Below are 18696 nucleotides of genomic sequence, written 5' to 3'. Positions count from 1 at the left end.
GCGGATGTCCATGGACCTCATCAGCAGGAGGAGCTCGGGTGAATCTTATTCTGACCGGCCCGTTCATCCTTGGACCCGTTTATAGGCCCCAAGGACTCTGTTGGTGTTGTCCAGGGCTTCGGTCCCAGGGTCTAGTTGTCTGTGTCTGACCCTGCCCCTCCTACCTGCCCTGCTGCCACGGACCTGTTGCCTCACCACTGTGGGCCCCCGCATCCCCTCCCTGCCCTCCTCAGTTGGTGGTGTGAGGTGGACATCCTCTGAGACAGGAAGAGTGTTGCAGCCAGCACTGGTTGTTGTGGTGGAGGATGCACAGGCCATAATAGCAGGGGTCTGCGTCTCGGTTGGTGTTGATGCAGATGTGGTGGGGGGACGATGGGGTCCTGGGACCTGTTGCTACCTGGCACACCAGTTGGGTCGGCTCCGAGCACCTCATCTTCTGAATCTCAGGAGTCAACATCCGAGATCCCATGTTCGAGGGGGGGGGAGACTGGCTCTGCAGGTTGTGTGTGTTGCCCTCTGCAGTCAGTTCTTGATCAGCTGTGGGACAGATGGGACATGGTCATTGTAGTGCATCCCGCAAGCTTTGTGCTATATGTGTATTTTTCACTGTCTGTACACCACACAGTTGACTATCCATCACATTGTTTGTATGTACACTACTGTGCCTCCTGACAATATGTTGAGGCACATGCATTACTTGTCCATGCTGTGACGTGTTGAAATATAACATGCTCCACGTGCATATTTTGTGATTACAGGGACATGTTGCCATATAGTGACTAGCGCAACAAAGAGTTTATGTGAAGGCTCTTTGTTGATTACTCTGCCTGGCAGATGTTACATCTGAGCATGAACTGGCCAATGTCATCTCATGCATACATTTGTCATGTCATGTCATGAGCAAATCTCAATTTACACCACCAACCATGCTTTCTTTGTTTTCATATGGTCCTAGCTGCTCTGGCCACATGGCACTTACACATGGCATTCAGTGCTGTGCATAATTATGCACAGACTTTCTTCTACATGTGAATTGGTGTGTCACACTTTGGTTGATGAGACAGTTACATTTGCTTCGCTGTCTACACATTGTGAATGGCAATATGATCTGTGTATATTTTTGTGTGATGAGACGGCTGGTGTTGTCATATGTCACCATGCTTTTTTAGAGGAACGGCTGGGTGGCATGTACTGGTTGCTTACCTGTTCTGTTTTCACATGTGTGTTGGATTTGTGACACATCTGTGTGTGTGTGTGGTAGAGGCTTCTATCCTGCTCAGCGGTGTGACAATAGAGCATAAGATGGCTTCCTACCTATTAGTTTGAAGTGTACAATCCAATGTCTGACATATGCATCTGGTTTGGAGGGAGTGCTCCATCTTCATGATTTGTGGTACAAGGGGGCATGGTGGTAATATTAGTGCAGGCCTCACACCCACAAACAGAACAACCTCGGTGACCGGCTGCCTACCTGTGAGTTTAGTTGAAGTACAACGATGGCTGACACATGCTTCATGGTGGGTGGTGAGTCCCACATCCTGCTCAGGGGTGGGCCAGGGTGGCCTGGTGAGAGTTGTGGTGCAGGCCTGCCACCCCCAAACAGCCCTCCCAGGGAAAATGGCTATCTACCTGTTAGTTGAGTGGGAACCATGCAATGGCTGGCACATGCTTCTGGGTGGGGGAGTGCTCCATCCTGATCAGCGGTGGGACAGGGGGTCTGGTGTGAGTTGTTGTGCAGGCATTCCACCCCAAACAGCCCAACCTGTGAAGATGGCTACCTACCTGTTAGTTTGTTTGTAGTGATACAATGTCTTCCAAATGCTTCTGGGGGGAGTGCTCCATCCTGCTCAGGGGTAAGACAGGGGGCCTGGTGGGAGTTGTAGTGCAGGCCTCCCACCCCCACACAGCCCTCCCTGGGAAGATAGCTACCTACCTGTTAGTTTGATGTGAGCAATGCAATCTCTGCCACATGCCTCGGTGGGGGAATGCTCCATCCTGCTCAGGTGTGTGACAGGGTGCCGGTTGTAGTGCAGGCCTCCCACCCCCACACAGCCCTCCCTGGGAAGATGGCTACCTACCTGTTAGTTGTAAGTTTACAATGAAATGGCTGTCACATGCATCTGGGTGGGAGGGAGTGCCCCATCTTGATGAGCTGGGAAACAAGGGTGCCTGGTGGTTGTATTACTGCAGTCTTTCCACACCCAGACCCCCCTCCCTGTGAATGTGGCTACCTACCTGTTAGTTTGATGTGAGCAATGCAATCTCTACTACATGCCTCGGAGGGGAGTGCTCCATTCTGCTCATGGTTGGGACAGGGGGCCTGGTGGGATCTGTAGTGCTGACATCCCACCCCCAAACAGCCCAAACCTGTGAAGATGGCTGCCACCTGTTAGTTTTTTTGGAGTTGTACAATAGCTTCCAACTGCTTAGGGGGAGTGCTCCATCCTCCTCAGGTGTGTGACTGGGGCCTGGTGGGAGTTGTAGTGTAGGCCTCCCAACCCAAAACAGCCCTCCCAGGGAAGATGGCTACCTATCTGTTAGGTGAGCTGGAACCATACAATGGCTAGTACATGCCTCTGGGTGGGGGAGTGCTACATCCTGCTCAGGGGTGGGACAGGGGGCATGATGGGAGTTGTAGTGTGGGTTACCTGGACACATACAACCCTGTAAATGTTGGCTTCCTTTGAGGTGATTCAGATAGAGTGAATGTTACATCTATGGGACATGTGTTGGATATTGTGGTTGTCAGAGAGTAGGATCTGATGTTATGGTTAACCCCACTGTCTGCTGATGTTTCACTGTTTTTCAACTTTAGTCTGGCTGGGGCCCTGCTATCCAGGACCCCAGCCTAGCTGCTTCCTCTCTAAATTGATTCCAAGTACTTTAGGCACACGCCAGTTTGGTTACTGGTGTACCCCTATGATATAGGGTATATGGTACCTTAGGTACCAAGGGCGTTAGTACTCCAGAGGCCTACCAGGGGCTGCAGCATGTATTATGCCACCCCTGAGAAGCCTTTCAAAATGACACCACAGGACTTCTACTGCAGCCAGGGTAAGGTGGTGCATGCACGCTTACTTAGATATAGGTTACCTATATCTACCTTAAATCACTACACATATAAACCTATCAGTCACCCCTATGGCAAGCCTTATCAATCCTGAGGGCAGGGTGCGTGGTTTTGTCTGAGAGGGTGAACCTGCATGAGCAGGACCCTTATACAGCCTCCTGAACCTATTCTCTGGGGCTGTTCTGTGATGCAGCCAGACGATATACTCTTAAGTGCATTATAACTTCACTGTAAATGCTAACTTTGGAATGGCTGTACCGAAACATGTAGTGTTTGTTGTCAAATACTTTGGAATCCTACCCTCCCCCCCATCAGTCCTGGCGGTGGGGGTACAATTCCAGTCTTCTAGAGGGAGAGACATGTACATATCGGTATACCTGGTACCAGTTTCAAAGAGCCGTGGCATCACAAAATGGATGTTGCAGCCACAGACACAAGTCTGGCCTCCTGCTGCTGGATAAACTCCAGCAAGGGAGGCCTGGACAATAGGTTTCCTGTCACAGGGAGCTGTAACTACCAGCCAGACAGGCCTTAGTGGATTGGTGCTGGGTGGGTGCACGCTGAGAGTGCCTTGAAGTCTGCACTGGGGACACATTTGGTGTCCCTGTGCATAGCCCAGTTCAAACCGGTTGCAGGGGCTACCAGTCCCTGCTCTGGCACAAAACTGAACAAAGGAAATGGGGGTAGCCACTTCTCTTTCCAAACCCTCCCATAGGTGGGTCTCCTGAGTATGTCCAACCCCTTCCTTGGTTATAAGAAATTAACCCCTGACTACAGGACTTTAGATTACACCTGGACAAAACTCTGCTACAGATATCCTGGAACTTCAATGATCTACATGACTAGATGACTGAACAATCTCCCTTGGAGTAAAGGAGTTACGCCCCTGCTTGGCAGGCACCAATGAAGCATTTGGCGGTCTGCATTTCCGAAGCTCCCGCCGGACTCTGAAGTATTTACAGGCCAGGAGGTGGATTTCCAGACTTCCCAGAGGCTGCCCGAGTCCCCAGCAAAGCTGCGACCCGCAGCACTCCTGAGTGACGTGGAACCAGAACTCCTGGACACTGTGCACCTTTGCAAGTGCATCAGCTTCTCAACGTTCTTTGAGGCTGTGATTTGGGTTACTTGTAGCCCAATCCCCGAGCACCTTTTGCACTGAAGATTGCTGGCCTACACTCCACAAGTGTTCCTTGAGCCAGTTCTGTGTGTTTCCGCTTGAGGCCCCTTCGCGATCCCTGGTCTGTTGACTGGTGGGTCCCTGCGAAGGCAACTCTGATTTTACTTGGGCTTCCCTGGTTGCTCCAGATGTCCCCTGACTCCCCACTGCGTGGGGAGTCCCTCGGACCTTGCTGGTCTGCACCGAAGCATTTCTTCACTTTCTGCATGGGTTGCAGTTGCGAAGGCTTGTTGGATGCAATCCAGTCACCAATGCTGTAGAACTCGACATCCTTTGCGGGACAGCGCGAATGTAGCTTCTGGTTGTCGTCGACACCTTCTGGTCCTCTATGGCTGCAGAGTCAAGCATCACCTTTTTAATCTGAAATCACACAACATCGGTGGGCATTCGACTATCATGCCCCTGGTCACTGGCAAGTTACCCAGACTCTGTCCCCTCTGCTTTCAGGTTCTTCTCATCTTTGATCCAGGCTTGGATCACACCGGACACTTTCCTCTTCGACGGCAGCAGCACTTTGCAGCAGATCACCATTGAAATCAATGACAATTCCTGACACCAAAAGACACCTATGCACCCAGCTTTCCTGGGTAAGGTTATTGTTGTTATTGTTATTGCGTATTTATAAAGTGCACAGCTACTCAATGGAGTTTCCCGGCGCTCAGCAGAACATGCGTAAAAAATTCCAGGACCAGCACGCCGGAAGGGATTAACCATGGAATAACCATGTTTTTAGTTGTTTTCTGAAGAGCCATACATCAGTCAATTGTCTGAGTTTAATGTGAAGTGCATTCCAGAGGCGGGCCACCTGGACTTGGAATGAATGACCACCTCTGCGAGAACAAGCACATTTAGGCACCCTCATAAGATGTTGTTGTGCAGATCTTAAGCTTCTGCCAGGTGTATAAAAGGACACCCTTTTCCTGATGTAATGGGCTCCTGTACCATGTAGCGCTTTAAAGGCTAATACCAAGGCCTTAAACTGTATTCTGCTATGACTAGGGAGCCAGTGTAAGTTCTTTAAATGGGGAGAGATCTGTGCTCTCGGGCCCAGCATCAGAATAGTTCTGGCTGCAACATTTTGGATAACCTGGAGTTTGTTCAGAAGAAAGCCCGGTAAGCCCAGATATAAGACATTTGCATAGCCCAACCTTAAAGTAATGAGGGCTTGAACCACTGTCCTTCTGTGGGTGAGCGATAGGAGAGGTAGAAATCTCCGGAGCATTTTCAGTAAACCATAACAGGTTCCTACTACCAATTGGACTTGGTTTTTCATATCGAGAGAATCGTCCATTTTTACCCCTAGATTTCTCACAACTCCTGCAGATGCCTGAGGGGGTGACATATCTATTGGCCACCATCGTCTCCATGCATCCTGAATAAAAGAAGCAAAGGGAATCACTTCAGACTTTCAGGATTGCATTGGAGCTGGTTAAGTCTAACACATGCAAAGACCTTGCTAAGGCAGTCGTTAATCCTCTCTCCATCAAAATCCACACCCTTTTTACAGGTAAACAAGAGCTGAGTAACATCAGCATAGGATATGATTGTTGCACCTCCGGCTTCTGCCAAAGGGGCGAGGGGAGCCATATACAGGTTAAACAAAAGTGGGCTTAAGATGGAACCCTGAGGGACACCGACCTTCATGGGGGGCATGCAGGCCACAAATGGTGGGGAGCAGACCTCCTGGCATCTGTTCTCCAAAATGGAGGCAAACCACTCTAACACCATGCCTTCAAGACTGCATTCCCCCAATCTCTGTAGGAGTCGCTCGTGTAGCACGGTGTCGAAGTCTGCTGACAGATCCAACAGAACCAAGACCGCTCTCCCGCCTATATCGAAAATCTCTTTGATGAATTCCGAGATCTCGAGTAAAGCTGTCTCAATGCTAAAATTTGTACGGAAACCGGATTGGCTCGTGTGGAAAAGATTGTTAGTTTCAGTGAACGCGGTAATTACCGAGTTCACATGTTTTCCATAGTTTTGGCAAAAAAAGGCAGGAGAGAAATTGGTCTGTAGTTAGATGTTAATGTGAGATCTGCTGTAGGTTTTTTTAACAGCGGCAGGATTTTGGCCTTTTTCCAAATGGATGGAACCTGGCCACTACTCAGTGACAGATTCAGAACCTCGTTTATCTGTTGCTTAATAGTGTCCCCCAAAGTTGTCAGTATTCTTGCATGGCGTGGGTCAGCAGGGGAGCCATAATTTATATTTTTCATTATTTGTATGGATTGCTCTAAAGTAATGAGGGGAAACGGGGAGATGGACACTTTGCATATTAGGTTGGTGCTAGGGGACGTTGAAGGAGAATTAGCTGGAATTCCCTGGGGGGATGAAAAAGATGATTGAATGCCAGATATTTTCTCATGGAAAAAAGAGGCCAGCTGACTTGTCCAGATTTCGGATACCTCCCATTTCGTGATAGCTGCTTTGGGTAAGGTAAAATGTTTGACAATTTAAAAAATGTCTTTACTCTTGTTCCCTGATGCCTCAATCCTGGCAGAGAACATTTTCTTCCCCTCCAAGATTCTGCAGTGATACAATTTTAGCTCCTTTTTGTATATTGATTTGCTATCTTCACTTTAATTCTTCCTCCATACTCTTTCCAAGTGTTTACAAATGCTTTTACATTTCCTAAGGTATCATTGAACCAAGGCGCAGGTTGCCTTGCTGTCCGTTGCAGTGGTGAGGACTGCGGGGCAAGGGTCCCAATGCCTTGCTTTATCCAGTTCTCCAAATTGAGGGCGTTATGCTCAATATTACTACCCATAGAGAGAGCGTGAGAGGTGAGCTCTATGCTTAAGGCCTCAGGAGTAATTTTATGAAAGGGTCTTGATATAAAAGGAGACTGCTTCTCCTTGGTGTAGGCCAGTTTCGTTACTTTATTTATCTTTAAACCCATCAGAAAGTGACTCGAGTGCTCCAGTGCTCCCGTGGGTGTTGGCCCTAGAACCCCTTAAGTCTAAAGGGGTTTTCTCAAAGTCCTCTCCTAAGTGTCCTTAATCTTTAAATTTCCAACTGTGACTTTCGCCATAGAAGCTAACGGCGTCTCGCAGCTGTGTGCTCACACTGCACGTGTCCCCCATGGGTCCCCTGTGTCACTATCTTGGGTGGTTCCTTGTGGCCCCAGCGATTCTACAGGCTCTAGGCCTTGTGTCTAGTCAAGTCATGGTTCTTATACCACTTTCTTAATATATGGTTTGGTACGCCCCTAGGGCTCAATGTGTATTGTGCTAATTTACTGTGCGATATTAATGTAACGTATGTGCTTTTACCTCTAGCCTCAAATTGAGACCAGTAGGGTGTGTTTAGAATAAATACATATATTTTATATATATACCTGGTGCGGTTCTCCTTTCATTTCGTCATTCAAGAGATTATAGACTGGTAAAACAAACTGCTTTACATTCCTTCAAGACTTAGCCTGAAGGTTGCTCTCCATAACTACCACCAGGATAGCGTTCAATAAAGGTTGCCTTTAACCTATCACCTCTAAGGGATTGTTTGGACTGGTGCAAGGTGCCCACTATAACTAGTGGACAGCATATGCAATGCCAACATCTCACAGTGGTGCATATGATTATATTTGGGCCTCTGAGATGTAGCTTTGTAGTTGTGCTGGACAGTACATATCAGTGTAATGATGTACATTTGTTTGTACTTACCAGCCTGCACTCCCCTGGCTATTCCTGTGAGACTCCCTGGATGCACTATGGCAAGCACCTTCTCCTCCCATGCAGTGAATGTTATTAGTGGAATGGGAGGGCCTCAGCCAGTCCTCTGAGCAAGTTCACAATTCTTGCTCTTCTTCTTTTTGACAAGACTCTTTAGGTCATGCCACCGCTTCATGATTTCCTGTCTGTTGCGCGGGGTGGTCCCTACTGCATTTACCTTGTCAACTATCCTTACCCACGTTTGATTTATTTTGGCTAATGGTGTCTGTTGGATCATGTTACCAAACAGTTGCGGTTCTACTCTGAAAATCTCATCTACCATGACTGTCAACTCACTCTCTGTGAATTTGGGCATTTTCTGTGGTGCCATGGTGTGTGATGTGCAAAGGGGTTAAGGGTGCAGGTGTATAGTTTGAGTTTTAAAAGTTTTATATAGCGCTCTTTCACCTGCGGTTTCATGGCGCTGTAACTGGCAGATCTCCACAAGGGATAGGGGGTGGAGAACAGGGAAAAAGGAACTACACAAAAATTGTACTGAAAAAATAAGCTTTAAGTTTCTTGCGAAACTGGGAATATGAGGTAAGGGATCTGAGCTCCAAGGGTAATGAATTCCAGAGAGCTGGGGCAAGGGTTGCAAATTTTGACCCCCCCCCCACTTTTTCCGACGAAACCGGGGAACTGTTAGGAGGAATTTGGAAGAGGATCGGAGCTCCCTGGCTGGAAGGTAAGGGACAATCTCCGAGGAAATGAAGGCAGGGGCCGTGCCCAGTCGAGCCTGGTAGGTGATGGTCGCCAGCTTGAACTGGACACGTTCCCGAACCGGGAGCCAGTGTAGGGTTTTCAGGAGGGGAGTGACATGTGAGGACTTGGGAAGGTTAAAGACCAACCGAGCCGCTTGGTTTTGTATCATCTGCAACCGCCTGAGACTATATGCAGGTATGCCTGCATATAGGGCGTTGCCATAATCCAGGCGGGAGATGACCATCGCAAGGACGATCAGCTTCAAGGCCTCGAAGGTGAAAAATCGAGAGACCTTGCGGATGGTACGGAGAGAAAGAAAAGAAGAAGAAACCACAGAGCTGACCTGGGAGTGAAGGGTAAGGTGAGAGTTGAGTTTGATGCCTAAAGTTTTGACCGAGGTAGAGGGGACCGGAGGGAGACCAAGGGAAGGGGGCCAAAAAAGTGAAGACCAGGGACTGGAGCAACCACCCGTCAACACCAACTCGGTCTTGTCAGGGTTGAGTTTCAGGTGGTTGAAATCCATCCAGTCCCGGATAAAAATCATAGTAGACTGGAAATTAGAAATAGAGGCAGAAGATGAAGAAAGGTTGAAAACAAGTTGGAGATCATCCGCATAGTTATATACGGTGACCTCCATTTGTTCTAAAGAAAAGATAAGGGGAGAAATGTAAAGGTTAAACAAAAGAGGTGAGAGGGAGGAACCTTGGGGAACCCCGCACTGAACCTTCCGGAAGTCCGCAGAAAAGTCACCCAGGCGAACTGCCTGGGTTCGGTCCCTCAGGAAGGAGGACAACCATACCAGGGCCGTACCCCCGATCCCCGCCGCCCCGACACGACAGATGGTGTGATCCACCGTTTCAAAGGCGGCAGAGAGATCGAGGAGGACTAATGCCTGGAATTGATTGGTGTCCCTGCCCTCCCTGAGGTTGTTGAGGACCGAAAGGACAACGGACTCCGTAGAGTGTGTGGGGCGAAAGCCAGCCTGACGGGACGCCAATACCCCATTCTCTTCCACGAAGGTGCTCAGAGACCTGGTGACATGGCGCTCGAGCACCTTAGCCAAGAATGGTAGGAGAGAAATGGGGCGATAATTGGCAGGGATCGAGGGGTCCGCGCCAGGCTTCTTTAAGATAGGTAAAATAATAGCAGATTTCAAAGGATTGGGAACAACTCCCTGAGAAAGGGAGCTGTTAAGAAAGTGAAGGGGGGGATCAGGGCAGGTGATGTAGATATGACGAAGGATGTGAGCGGGACAAGTATCAAGAGGAGAGCCAGATTTTACAAGGGGGATAAGTGATGTAAAGGTTTCCTTAGTCAAGGGGGGAAGAGTATTTAATTGTCCTTGCGGGGGAGGGCACTGAGGGTCAACAAAAGACGGGGAAGGTGGTGAAATGTTGGCTTTGATGGTGGCGATCTTATCAATAAAAAAACTGTTCAAAGAGTGACAAAGGGCCTGGGAGGGGGAGGGCTTAAGGGAGGTGCGATCTGAAAAGGCTAGGTTCTGAATAATCGAGAAGATTTCCCTAGATTGGTTCTCGGCTGTGAGGATCTTGGAGGAGAAATAGGCAGTTTTAGCAACCAGAATAGCATTCTTATATTGGGCTAATAGAGTGGTAAAGTCAGCTCTTAAGATGGGACAATAGTTTCTCCTCCAGGCCCTCTCAGCACGGCGTACCGAAAGTTTGATAGATTTCAGGTCATCGGTAAACCACCGATTGGCATCTTTCTCTCGTTTGGAAGTCAATCGCTTCAAGGGAGCGATAGACTCGCTGGCGGAAGAGAGCCACTGTTCAATGGTGTTAGCCTGAGCCAGGGTGGACAGACCGTGAAGGGCAGGGTAGGAAGCACTTAAAAGGGCAGACAAGTTCGCCGGGTCAACTCTGCTCCACGAGCGGACCGAAACATTTTTAGGAAGGGGGACCCTAAGTGTAGAACTAAGAGGAAGAGAAAAAGAAAGGAGGTAGTGGTCGGACCAAGTGCAGGGAGAAATAGAAAGGGAGTCAACAGGGCAGTTCAAGGACCAGATCTGGTCCAGGACATGGCCCTTGACGTGAGTTGGGGAGGATACATGGGAGACAAAATTAAGAGATAAAAGTGTGTCTGAGAACTCTCTGGACGATAGACACTCTGCAGGGTCAGAGGGCCAGATTAAAGTCGCCCAGTAGTAACACAGAGGAATTATTAACGGCGAGGGTAGCTAGTACCTCCTGGAAATCAGGGAGAAAGCGTAGAGGTGACTGGGGGGGACGATAAATGAGCATACAGGTGAGAAGGGGGGAAGTAGACGTAGTACGGATAGCGAGATACTCAGTAGTAGCAATATCGGGGAGAGAGAGCAATTGAAATGGAAGATCAGATCGGACAATGACTGCTACGCCGCCCCCCGCTCTGCCAGGAGAGCGATCTGCTCGGAGGGCGTAGTAAGGAGCAGGCAGAGTGACTAGCAGCGTAGGTAGGGAGTCATCACAGAACCATGTCTCCGTTAAAAAAAGGAGATCCGGTGCGTGAAGATCTAAGAGCACCGATAGTTCATGTGAATGAGCCACCGCCGATCTGGTATTCAAATAATAAGCCTTAAGAGTCCTGACTGGATCAGTGTTGGTATCGTCTATGGGGGGAGGGGCAGAAGTGAGAGAGGCAGATGGACAGGAACAGTGAGAAACAGGGGATAAATTAAACAGGGATATCCGGGAGTGAATAGAGGGAGGTAGAACCCACGGGCCCTGTAGACTGTGAAGTTGAGAAGGAGTGTAGGAAATAAATTGGGCAAAGTGATGTGCCCCTAGCCCCGGTCGGCCGCGGACGGGCGCAGACGGGCTTAACTTAGGCGCAACTTCGTCGCGCCTTCGTCGCGCCCGCTGCGCCCGCCTGCTGCGCCGTCTGTGAGGGGAAGTTGTGATATAGGGACACATGAGGGGGGAGTTTGAGAGGGGGCGTGGCAGGGGGTGGAGGGACAGAGGAGCTGCCCCGCCAACCACAGAGCAGCCCGAGATGGTGGCCACGCCCGTCCCCGCCCTCGTGACCTGCCCGTCAGAGGGTGAGGGAACGATCAGCGTGGGGCGCTCTAGTGGCGGCAGGCAGGGGAGTCAAGAGGCGTCAAGGGGTGCGCGATGTCCAGAGCGCAGCCCCTGAAGAATGAAGGCAAGGTTTTTTTAAAATGCAGTCTCGTGAGTTAAAAGCGAAGTTGCGCCGCGCCTCGGCAGCGTTGTAGCTCCCGGCAGAGCCTCGGGAGATCTGGTCAGTGATGGGGTGGGGGTGGGGTGATGTGTATGGTGTGTGATGTGCAGAGGGGTTAGAGGTGCAGGTGTGGAAGCGGTGGTGGTGCTGTGTGTGGTGTGAGTAGTGATGGTGTGTTGATTTGCCTCTCATTTGTGCTCTGGTGTTGGCCTTTCAGTTGTGAAGTATTGCAAAGGATTCTGGTCAGGGAAGGAGCTGGTTTTATACTGAGCTATGTGGGTGTGTCCAAATGGGGTATTGCTGTCAGGTGTGTTGTGTGGGTTGACCCGGGATTCATATTTTTGTAGTTGCCATTTGGGTGTGTCATTTGGGTGCGTTAGGTGTCTTTGGGGGCAGGGCTAGTTTGATGTGAGCACTTTTGTCAGTTTTTATGGTCGACCGCTATATTTGTCAGGGAGCGTCCGAAGCGGTGGCTATGCTTCAGCTCTTCCGGCGGCTCTCCCATTCATCATTGTTTGTGACCGCGGTGGTGGGAAACAGCGGAACGTAGCGCGGTCACATCGGAGATTTCCTCATCTTCAGGGAGGTGTCTCCGCTGTCATGGCAGCCGTTTGGTGATTTTCCGCCGCAAATCCGACCGCCGCGGATGGATTTTCACCTTTTCCGCCCGCTACGGTCGTTTTTTGTTGCCTCGTACGGCCGCGGATGGAATTTTTGGGTGGTTGATCCTAATTGTACCGCCAGTTTTTCCCGGTATTGGCGGGCGGTAGATTTCCGCTACCATGGCAGTCGGGTGGTTTTCCGACCGCCATGCTAATAGACTCCTACGTTTTTTATGTGTTGTTTTCTGTGGGTGGGAATGTACGTGCTTTTACTTTGTAGGTTTCAATTACAAGAAGTTACAGGTGCCGGAAGAAGTCTGTTTTTTTTTAAAGAAGTGTTTGTTAGTTTTAGTAAATAATATATTTTTAACACTTCTTTGATTTTTCGGGTTTCCTGGAACGTTTCTTATCTCAAAGATATTTACGTTTTTTTTATGGTTTCCGGATAGTTGTTTTGTCGATGGAGTATTTATTGTTTGCTACAGTTGAATTTTTGCATTTTATAGGGGGAAAATTTCTATGGATGATTTTATTCTTATTTAATTGGATTATATCAGAAGATGTTGGATTTTAGAGCTACGGCAACAAACTCGGTAAGTTTATTACATTTATTTAATTGTGGGAGGGAAATAATGTTATGTTTTATTGTTGTTGTGTTTTATTTTATTACAAATATATTTATTGTGTGTGAATATATTTTTATTTTCATTTAAAAATATATTACACACAGTAATTATAATTGTGGTAAAATAAATACATTTTATTTTTATGTTATTCTTTAGAGGAGAGTATTTTGTATTTAATTTGTTTGGATGTTTTAAAGTGGAGTTTTAGCTATCATTCCTAGGTACTCCAAGCCTCCTGTACTAGGGTATAGTTCTACTTGCTGTTCTAGGTTTTGGTAGATTTGTTTAGTCTGTTTGGATGTTTTTGGTTTTAGTTGCGAGACAGATTGTTCCATTCGGAGTTCCTGATAGCTTTGTTCTTTTTGTAGTTTTTCCAGTGTTGGTCTGACTCTCCCTGTTGTTTGTTAGAAGGCATTATGCTATCCTTCTTCAGAGTTCTTAGTTTTGGCTTTTTTATTAAGTGTGCTAGTGTATACATCCCACCAGGGAATTTGTCTTCTGTGGCCATATCTATGTAATCTGCCATCTCAGGTGTCTTCAAAGTAGTCCAATAGTATACTTAATTGGTGTTCATGTTGTTGATAAAAGGACCTTACTAGTAGTATGTTGTAATGTTCAGCAACATCTGTTACTGGTACATAGGCTAATGCGATTTTTTTTTATTTGGTATGCAAAAGATGTATTAGTTGTGTACTCTACACTCAGTGATGATTTTTGTAGGTGCCTCCATAAGCATTGATTAAAATGGTAATAACACCCTTGAATTGAGGTATGGGGGTTGATCATTGATTGCTCAAAATCTATAATGATTTTTTGAGGGAAATAATCATTAGTTTCTTGTTTTACTTTATTTAGAATTTCTATATAGGTTGAATTGTGTTTGTTAGGTAGCAATGCGTAAATAAAGGGAATATTACAATTTTGATGTAGCCCATGGATAGTGTAAAGTTGGAAGAGCGGTTTGGGACATGTGCTGAAAGTTCCATCCATCATCCATATACCAGCTTGTTGAAGTTTACCTAAACTAGTTGCTGTACTAAACATTATAATTTTTTTTACTGCATTTATTATCATAGATAATAAATGGTTCTTTATTGAAAGTAATAGCTTGTTCAGGGGTTATTATTACTTCGTCAAAAGTTTTAGGCCTTAGTGTGGAAGTTGCTGTAGCCCTTTTCGTGCATGCTATTGTTCTTTTCAATGAAGCTATGGATGGCATTTGTCCAGTAGCTTCTTCGGGAATTTTAGGCAGCTGTTCTTTTAGAATTCCACTTGTTGGTCTTTGTGAGCTTCTGCTAGCCTCTTTGATGTTTTCAAGTGCACCTCTAACTTCTATTTCTGTAATGTTTGGGGGATGATTATGTTCCCTGGTGAACATTACAGTGGTTTCTTTTGTTGTAGCGCAGCCATAACATTTATTGTAATAATCTTTAGAACATTTCCAATTGACTTCTAGACCAGTTTGTTTCTTCTGCGTTTAAAACATAGCCCATATAACATTACTTTTTTCCTTTTCTGGGATGTTATAAACTGTGCTTCTTCAGTCATTTTGATGTTGAAAATAAATAAATATATTGCTATAAATATTAATGTTTAAAAATATACATTTTTTTAAAGTATACTTACAAAGTTTGTCTTTATGTTGTTGAAATTGACGTTTTTTATTCTTTAGGTGTGAAATGTTCTTCTGTAGTTTATTTGTCTGAAATAAAAAGCAAGTTTCTTTTATTATTTGTTTTACAAAAAATGTATGTGGGGAGGATTTTTGGGATGGGTTTTGGGTTTGGGTGGGTGTTTTACAGCATTCTTTAATGCATTTTTGAAAATACTTACTTTGTCAGTTATATATTTCTATGGTGTTTTCTGTAGTTTGATTTTTTTCTTTAGAGTTTTCTGTAATGGAAATATGAAATAGAATACATATAACATTTGTTTTTTAAGTTTGTATGTTATTGTTTAAAGAGTTTTACTTTTAGTGTTATTTAGTATATTTTAGTTTACTTACTTTTGGTAGATTTTTTGTAGTTTTTGTATGTTGATCTTTTTTTCGGTAGTTTCTCCTTCTTTAGCTTTCTTCATTTGAGGTGAGAAATAAGAGTTAGGTTTGCCAGTTTACATAGTGTTTAGTATATTGTTAGTTTAATTGTATTGGTAGTTTTAAACTTGTGTGTTTCTATTGGTTCATTTATATATTTCTAATTGAGTTAGGTTTTTTTTTGTATTTATGTTTAAAGATTTTTTTATATGTTAGGTTATATATGTGAAATGGAAGAAATGGATTTTATATTATGAAAGTTCATATGTATAAATGGTGTTAATAGTATATTATATATTTTAATTTGTTGTTATGTTATTTTTGTTTGAAAAAATGTGTGTTCAAATTAATTTGATTTGTAATATATGTTTAGGTATTTATTTGCATTTATGCAGTTTAATTTTAATGTTTTCTTTAGTTTTGTACAGTCAATATATTTAAAATAACAATATTTGTGTGGTTGATATGTTTGTGTTTGATATTTTGTACGTACTGTATGTTTTTAATCAATGTGCGATATTTTGGAAATTGATAAATATGTCTACGATATTTTTGATATCGATGTATATGATGTGCGATATTATTGTTTCGATATTTTAGTGTTTTCTTAATTAAGTATATAGTGTTGATATTAATGTTGTCGATATATTTGTGTTAAAATAACTGTAGGCCGATATATTAGGGTCTTTTAGGATGGCGGGCGGATGGATGCCGCCGGACTGGCGGTAGCTACCGTCGGACCGGCGGCGGACATCCGCCCGCGAAACCCTGAAAACCGTCTGTCCGATTAGCATTGTGGTCCTGACCGCAGCGGTGTGATTTTCCACCCGCCACTTTTCTGCCAGTTGCAGTCCACCTGCTTGCCTGGCATGCGGAGCAGGACCGCTACAATTGTGGCAGATCAGGGTCAAGCACCGCTGGCACGATTGTGATGCCAGCGGTAGCCAGCCTTTCCGCAGCGGTGGGACTGCCATGGAAAGGCATGCAGAGAATGTCTCCGGGGGTCCATTGCGGACCCCAATGTGTTGGGGGTGAGTGGGTGACTACATGTCCTGGTGCCAGGTGGCAGGCACTGTGCAGTGCCTGCCAGACAGTGCAGGGACTGCAGGACATGCTTTTTTGGACATTGCAATGTTAACTGCTGTGATCCGACTGCCGCGGTTGGATTTCGACTGCGGAGCATACTAATTGGACCAATGGTATTCCCGCTACCATGGCGATCGAAGTGATTTTCTGACCGCCATACTAATAGACCCCTTTGTCCCTCGAAAATATGTCAGTATTCGCAGTGCTCTGAATGGATGCCCAGGTCCCTATATCCACCTCCAGGGCTAACATACATTATAAGGTTATTGCAAGTGACCAAGTAGTTCTTTTAGAAGATAATGAAATCATAAGTGACTCAAACTGTTGATTAAGGAACAGCAGAGGATATCTTATACTGTATAAGGCATGGTCAGACCACCATCAGTTTACTCATCATCACACATTCTTGGTTACATGCTCCTTCATGGGAAACAGTTCAACTAATACTTCAAAGTCACTCACCTGGCAAGAGTCTTTTCCACCATTCACATAGCCGGCACATATCATGTCGCTGAGGATTATAGGTTTCATGGAGCTCACAGATGACCCTTTGTGATAGAGATAATCGCAGGTTGGCTGGTCAATGAGAGGAACCATTACTTCTTGCATTGTCATTGGATATAAAAGTGGGGCTGTGGAAACAAACCAATAATTTATATAAGATTCATTCTAAAAAATCTGCTGATGTAACCACAACAGACATGCATCAAAAGTTTCCCATGAGCTATATTTAAGAGCCACAAAGGCTGATTTGATAGCCTCAAAATCCACATGTGTATCCAGAAGGCTTGTTTATATGTTGGTGTTAGACCTGTTAGCCTTAGGGTGGTCTTCCCCCAAACATTTTCCATCAAACTGTTCTCATATCGTTTTTGTAGGTCTTAGGACTCTGTGCACTATACCACTGGTAACCAGTGTTAAAGGGCTTGTGCCCACTCTCTTAAACATGGATTGATTGGATTATACACAATTGGCATATTGAATTTTCCTATTAGTCTCTAGTAAGGTGCACTACATGTCAATCAATCAATCAACTCAGATTTGTAGACCATGGCTAGATTCATGCTGGGAAGCCAGGTGTCTGTTTCTGGATTTCGGGAGAGTGGATGGTGTTCATAGGTTAATGGAAAGGTGAACCTGGGACTTGGCAGTGAGGTAGGAGAAGGCTCGTCCTTCACTGTAGCTTTAGTGGATGTGGGTAGTGTGTTAAAAGTGAGGGAGGCAGAGCGCAGGTATCTGGAGGGTTGGTGGAAGTTCAGGCAGTGGTTGATGTAAGCTGGTCCTTGGTCATGGAGGGACTTTTAGGCATGTGTCAGCATCTTCAATTGGCATATTTTGTGGATGAGAAGCCAGTGTAGGTTCCTGAAGTCATCTGGGTCCATTTGGGGAGGCTGTGAATAAGCCTGGCAGCTGAACCCTGTATCGTTTAGAGTCTCTCAAGAGTTGGTTGGTGATTCATGCTTAGAGCACATTGCCATTGTCCAGGCAGCTAGTGACTAGGGCTTGAGTGACGGTTTTCCTGGTGCTGACGGGAAGCCATTTGAAGATGTATCGGAGCATGCAGAGGGTGTGGGAGCCGATGGAGAAAACTATGTGGACCTGGCATTTTAAGGTGTTTTTTGTCCAGGATGAAGCCATGGTTCCTTGTGAGGTATGTCGTTCTAGGTGTGGGTCCAAGTTTGGAGAGCCACCAGGTGCTGTTCCACGACATGATGTTATTCCCAAAAATCTGCACTTCCATCTTCTCCATATTAGGCTTCAGGCAGATGGTCTTGATCTAGTCGGCAACGCTCGTAATACAGTTGTGGAAGTTGGTTCTATGGGTGGAGGGGTCTTCTGAGCATGAGAGGATGAGCTAGGTGTCAATAGCGTAGAATATGTTATTGAGGTCATGGGTTCTGACAATGTTGACCAGCTATATCAAGTAAGTGTTGAGCAGGGTAGGGCTGAGGCATGAACCTGTAGGGACGCCGCAGATGGTGATCTTCAGTTTCAAAGTGAAGGGTAGTAGGCGCATTCTCTGGGTTTAGCTTGTGAGGAAGGATGAGATCCTTTTGAGGGCATCTCCCTGGATCTCCATGTGGTGGAGTCTCTTAATGAGAGTGTGGTGGGATAAAGTATTGTGCGCTCAGGACCGCTCTATCTTCCTGTCAAGGAGGGTTATGATGTTGTCTGTGGCAGTGATCAGAGTTTTCACAGTGCTGTGGTTGGCGTGGAAACCGTATTGGGACATGTCCAGCAGGTTGGTTATATCTATGTGTCCGGTGAGTTGGCGGTTGATGACCTTCTCAAAGACTCTGCTGCAGAAGGGGAGCTGAGAGATGGGGTGGCAATTTTTGAGTTCTTTGGGGTTGGCAGAGGGTTTCTTGAGGAGGGGTCTGACCTCTGTGTGTTTCCATCGGTCAGGGAAGGTGGCGGTGGTGATGGATGCATTGAGAATGAACTTGAGTTCACAGCTGATTTTTTTGCTCCGGAGGTTGAAGAAGTATAGGGGGTAGGGGTCACTGAGTG

At 46.1% G+C, this 18696-nt stretch overlaps 1 protein-coding gene across 4 annotated transcripts in view; it reads right to left on the bottom strand.

Annotated features, from left to right (window-relative positions):
- Window positions 1–18696, bottom strand: part of LOC144768710 (serine protease 27-like) — a 415681-nt gene that overhangs the window by 58790 nt on the left and 338195 nt on the right. For 2 of the 4 annotated variants that reach the window (XM_078652579.1, XM_078652578.1), the window contains exons 5-6: window positions 16648–16817; window positions 14691–14766 (exon numbers count right to left, since the gene is read on the bottom strand). In XM_078652579.1, coding sequence (XP_078508705.1) covers window positions 14691–14766; window positions 16648–16817 — 246 coding nt within the window. The remainder of the gene's footprint in view (window positions 1–14690; window positions 14767–16647; window positions 16818–18696) is intronic. The other 2 variants (XM_078652580.1, XM_078652577.1) reach the window with 1 other exon arrangement.

The sequence above is a fragment of the Lissotriton helveticus genome, chromosome 7 (assembly GCF_964261635.1).
Source record: "Lissotriton helveticus chromosome 7, aLisHel1.1, whole genome shotgun sequence".
Taxonomy (NCBI): Eukaryota; Metazoa; Chordata; class Amphibia; order Caudata; family Salamandridae; genus Lissotriton; species Lissotriton helveticus.
Note: the sequence above shows the minus strand (reverse complement) of the source record. Positions and strands in the feature narration are given on the sequence as shown.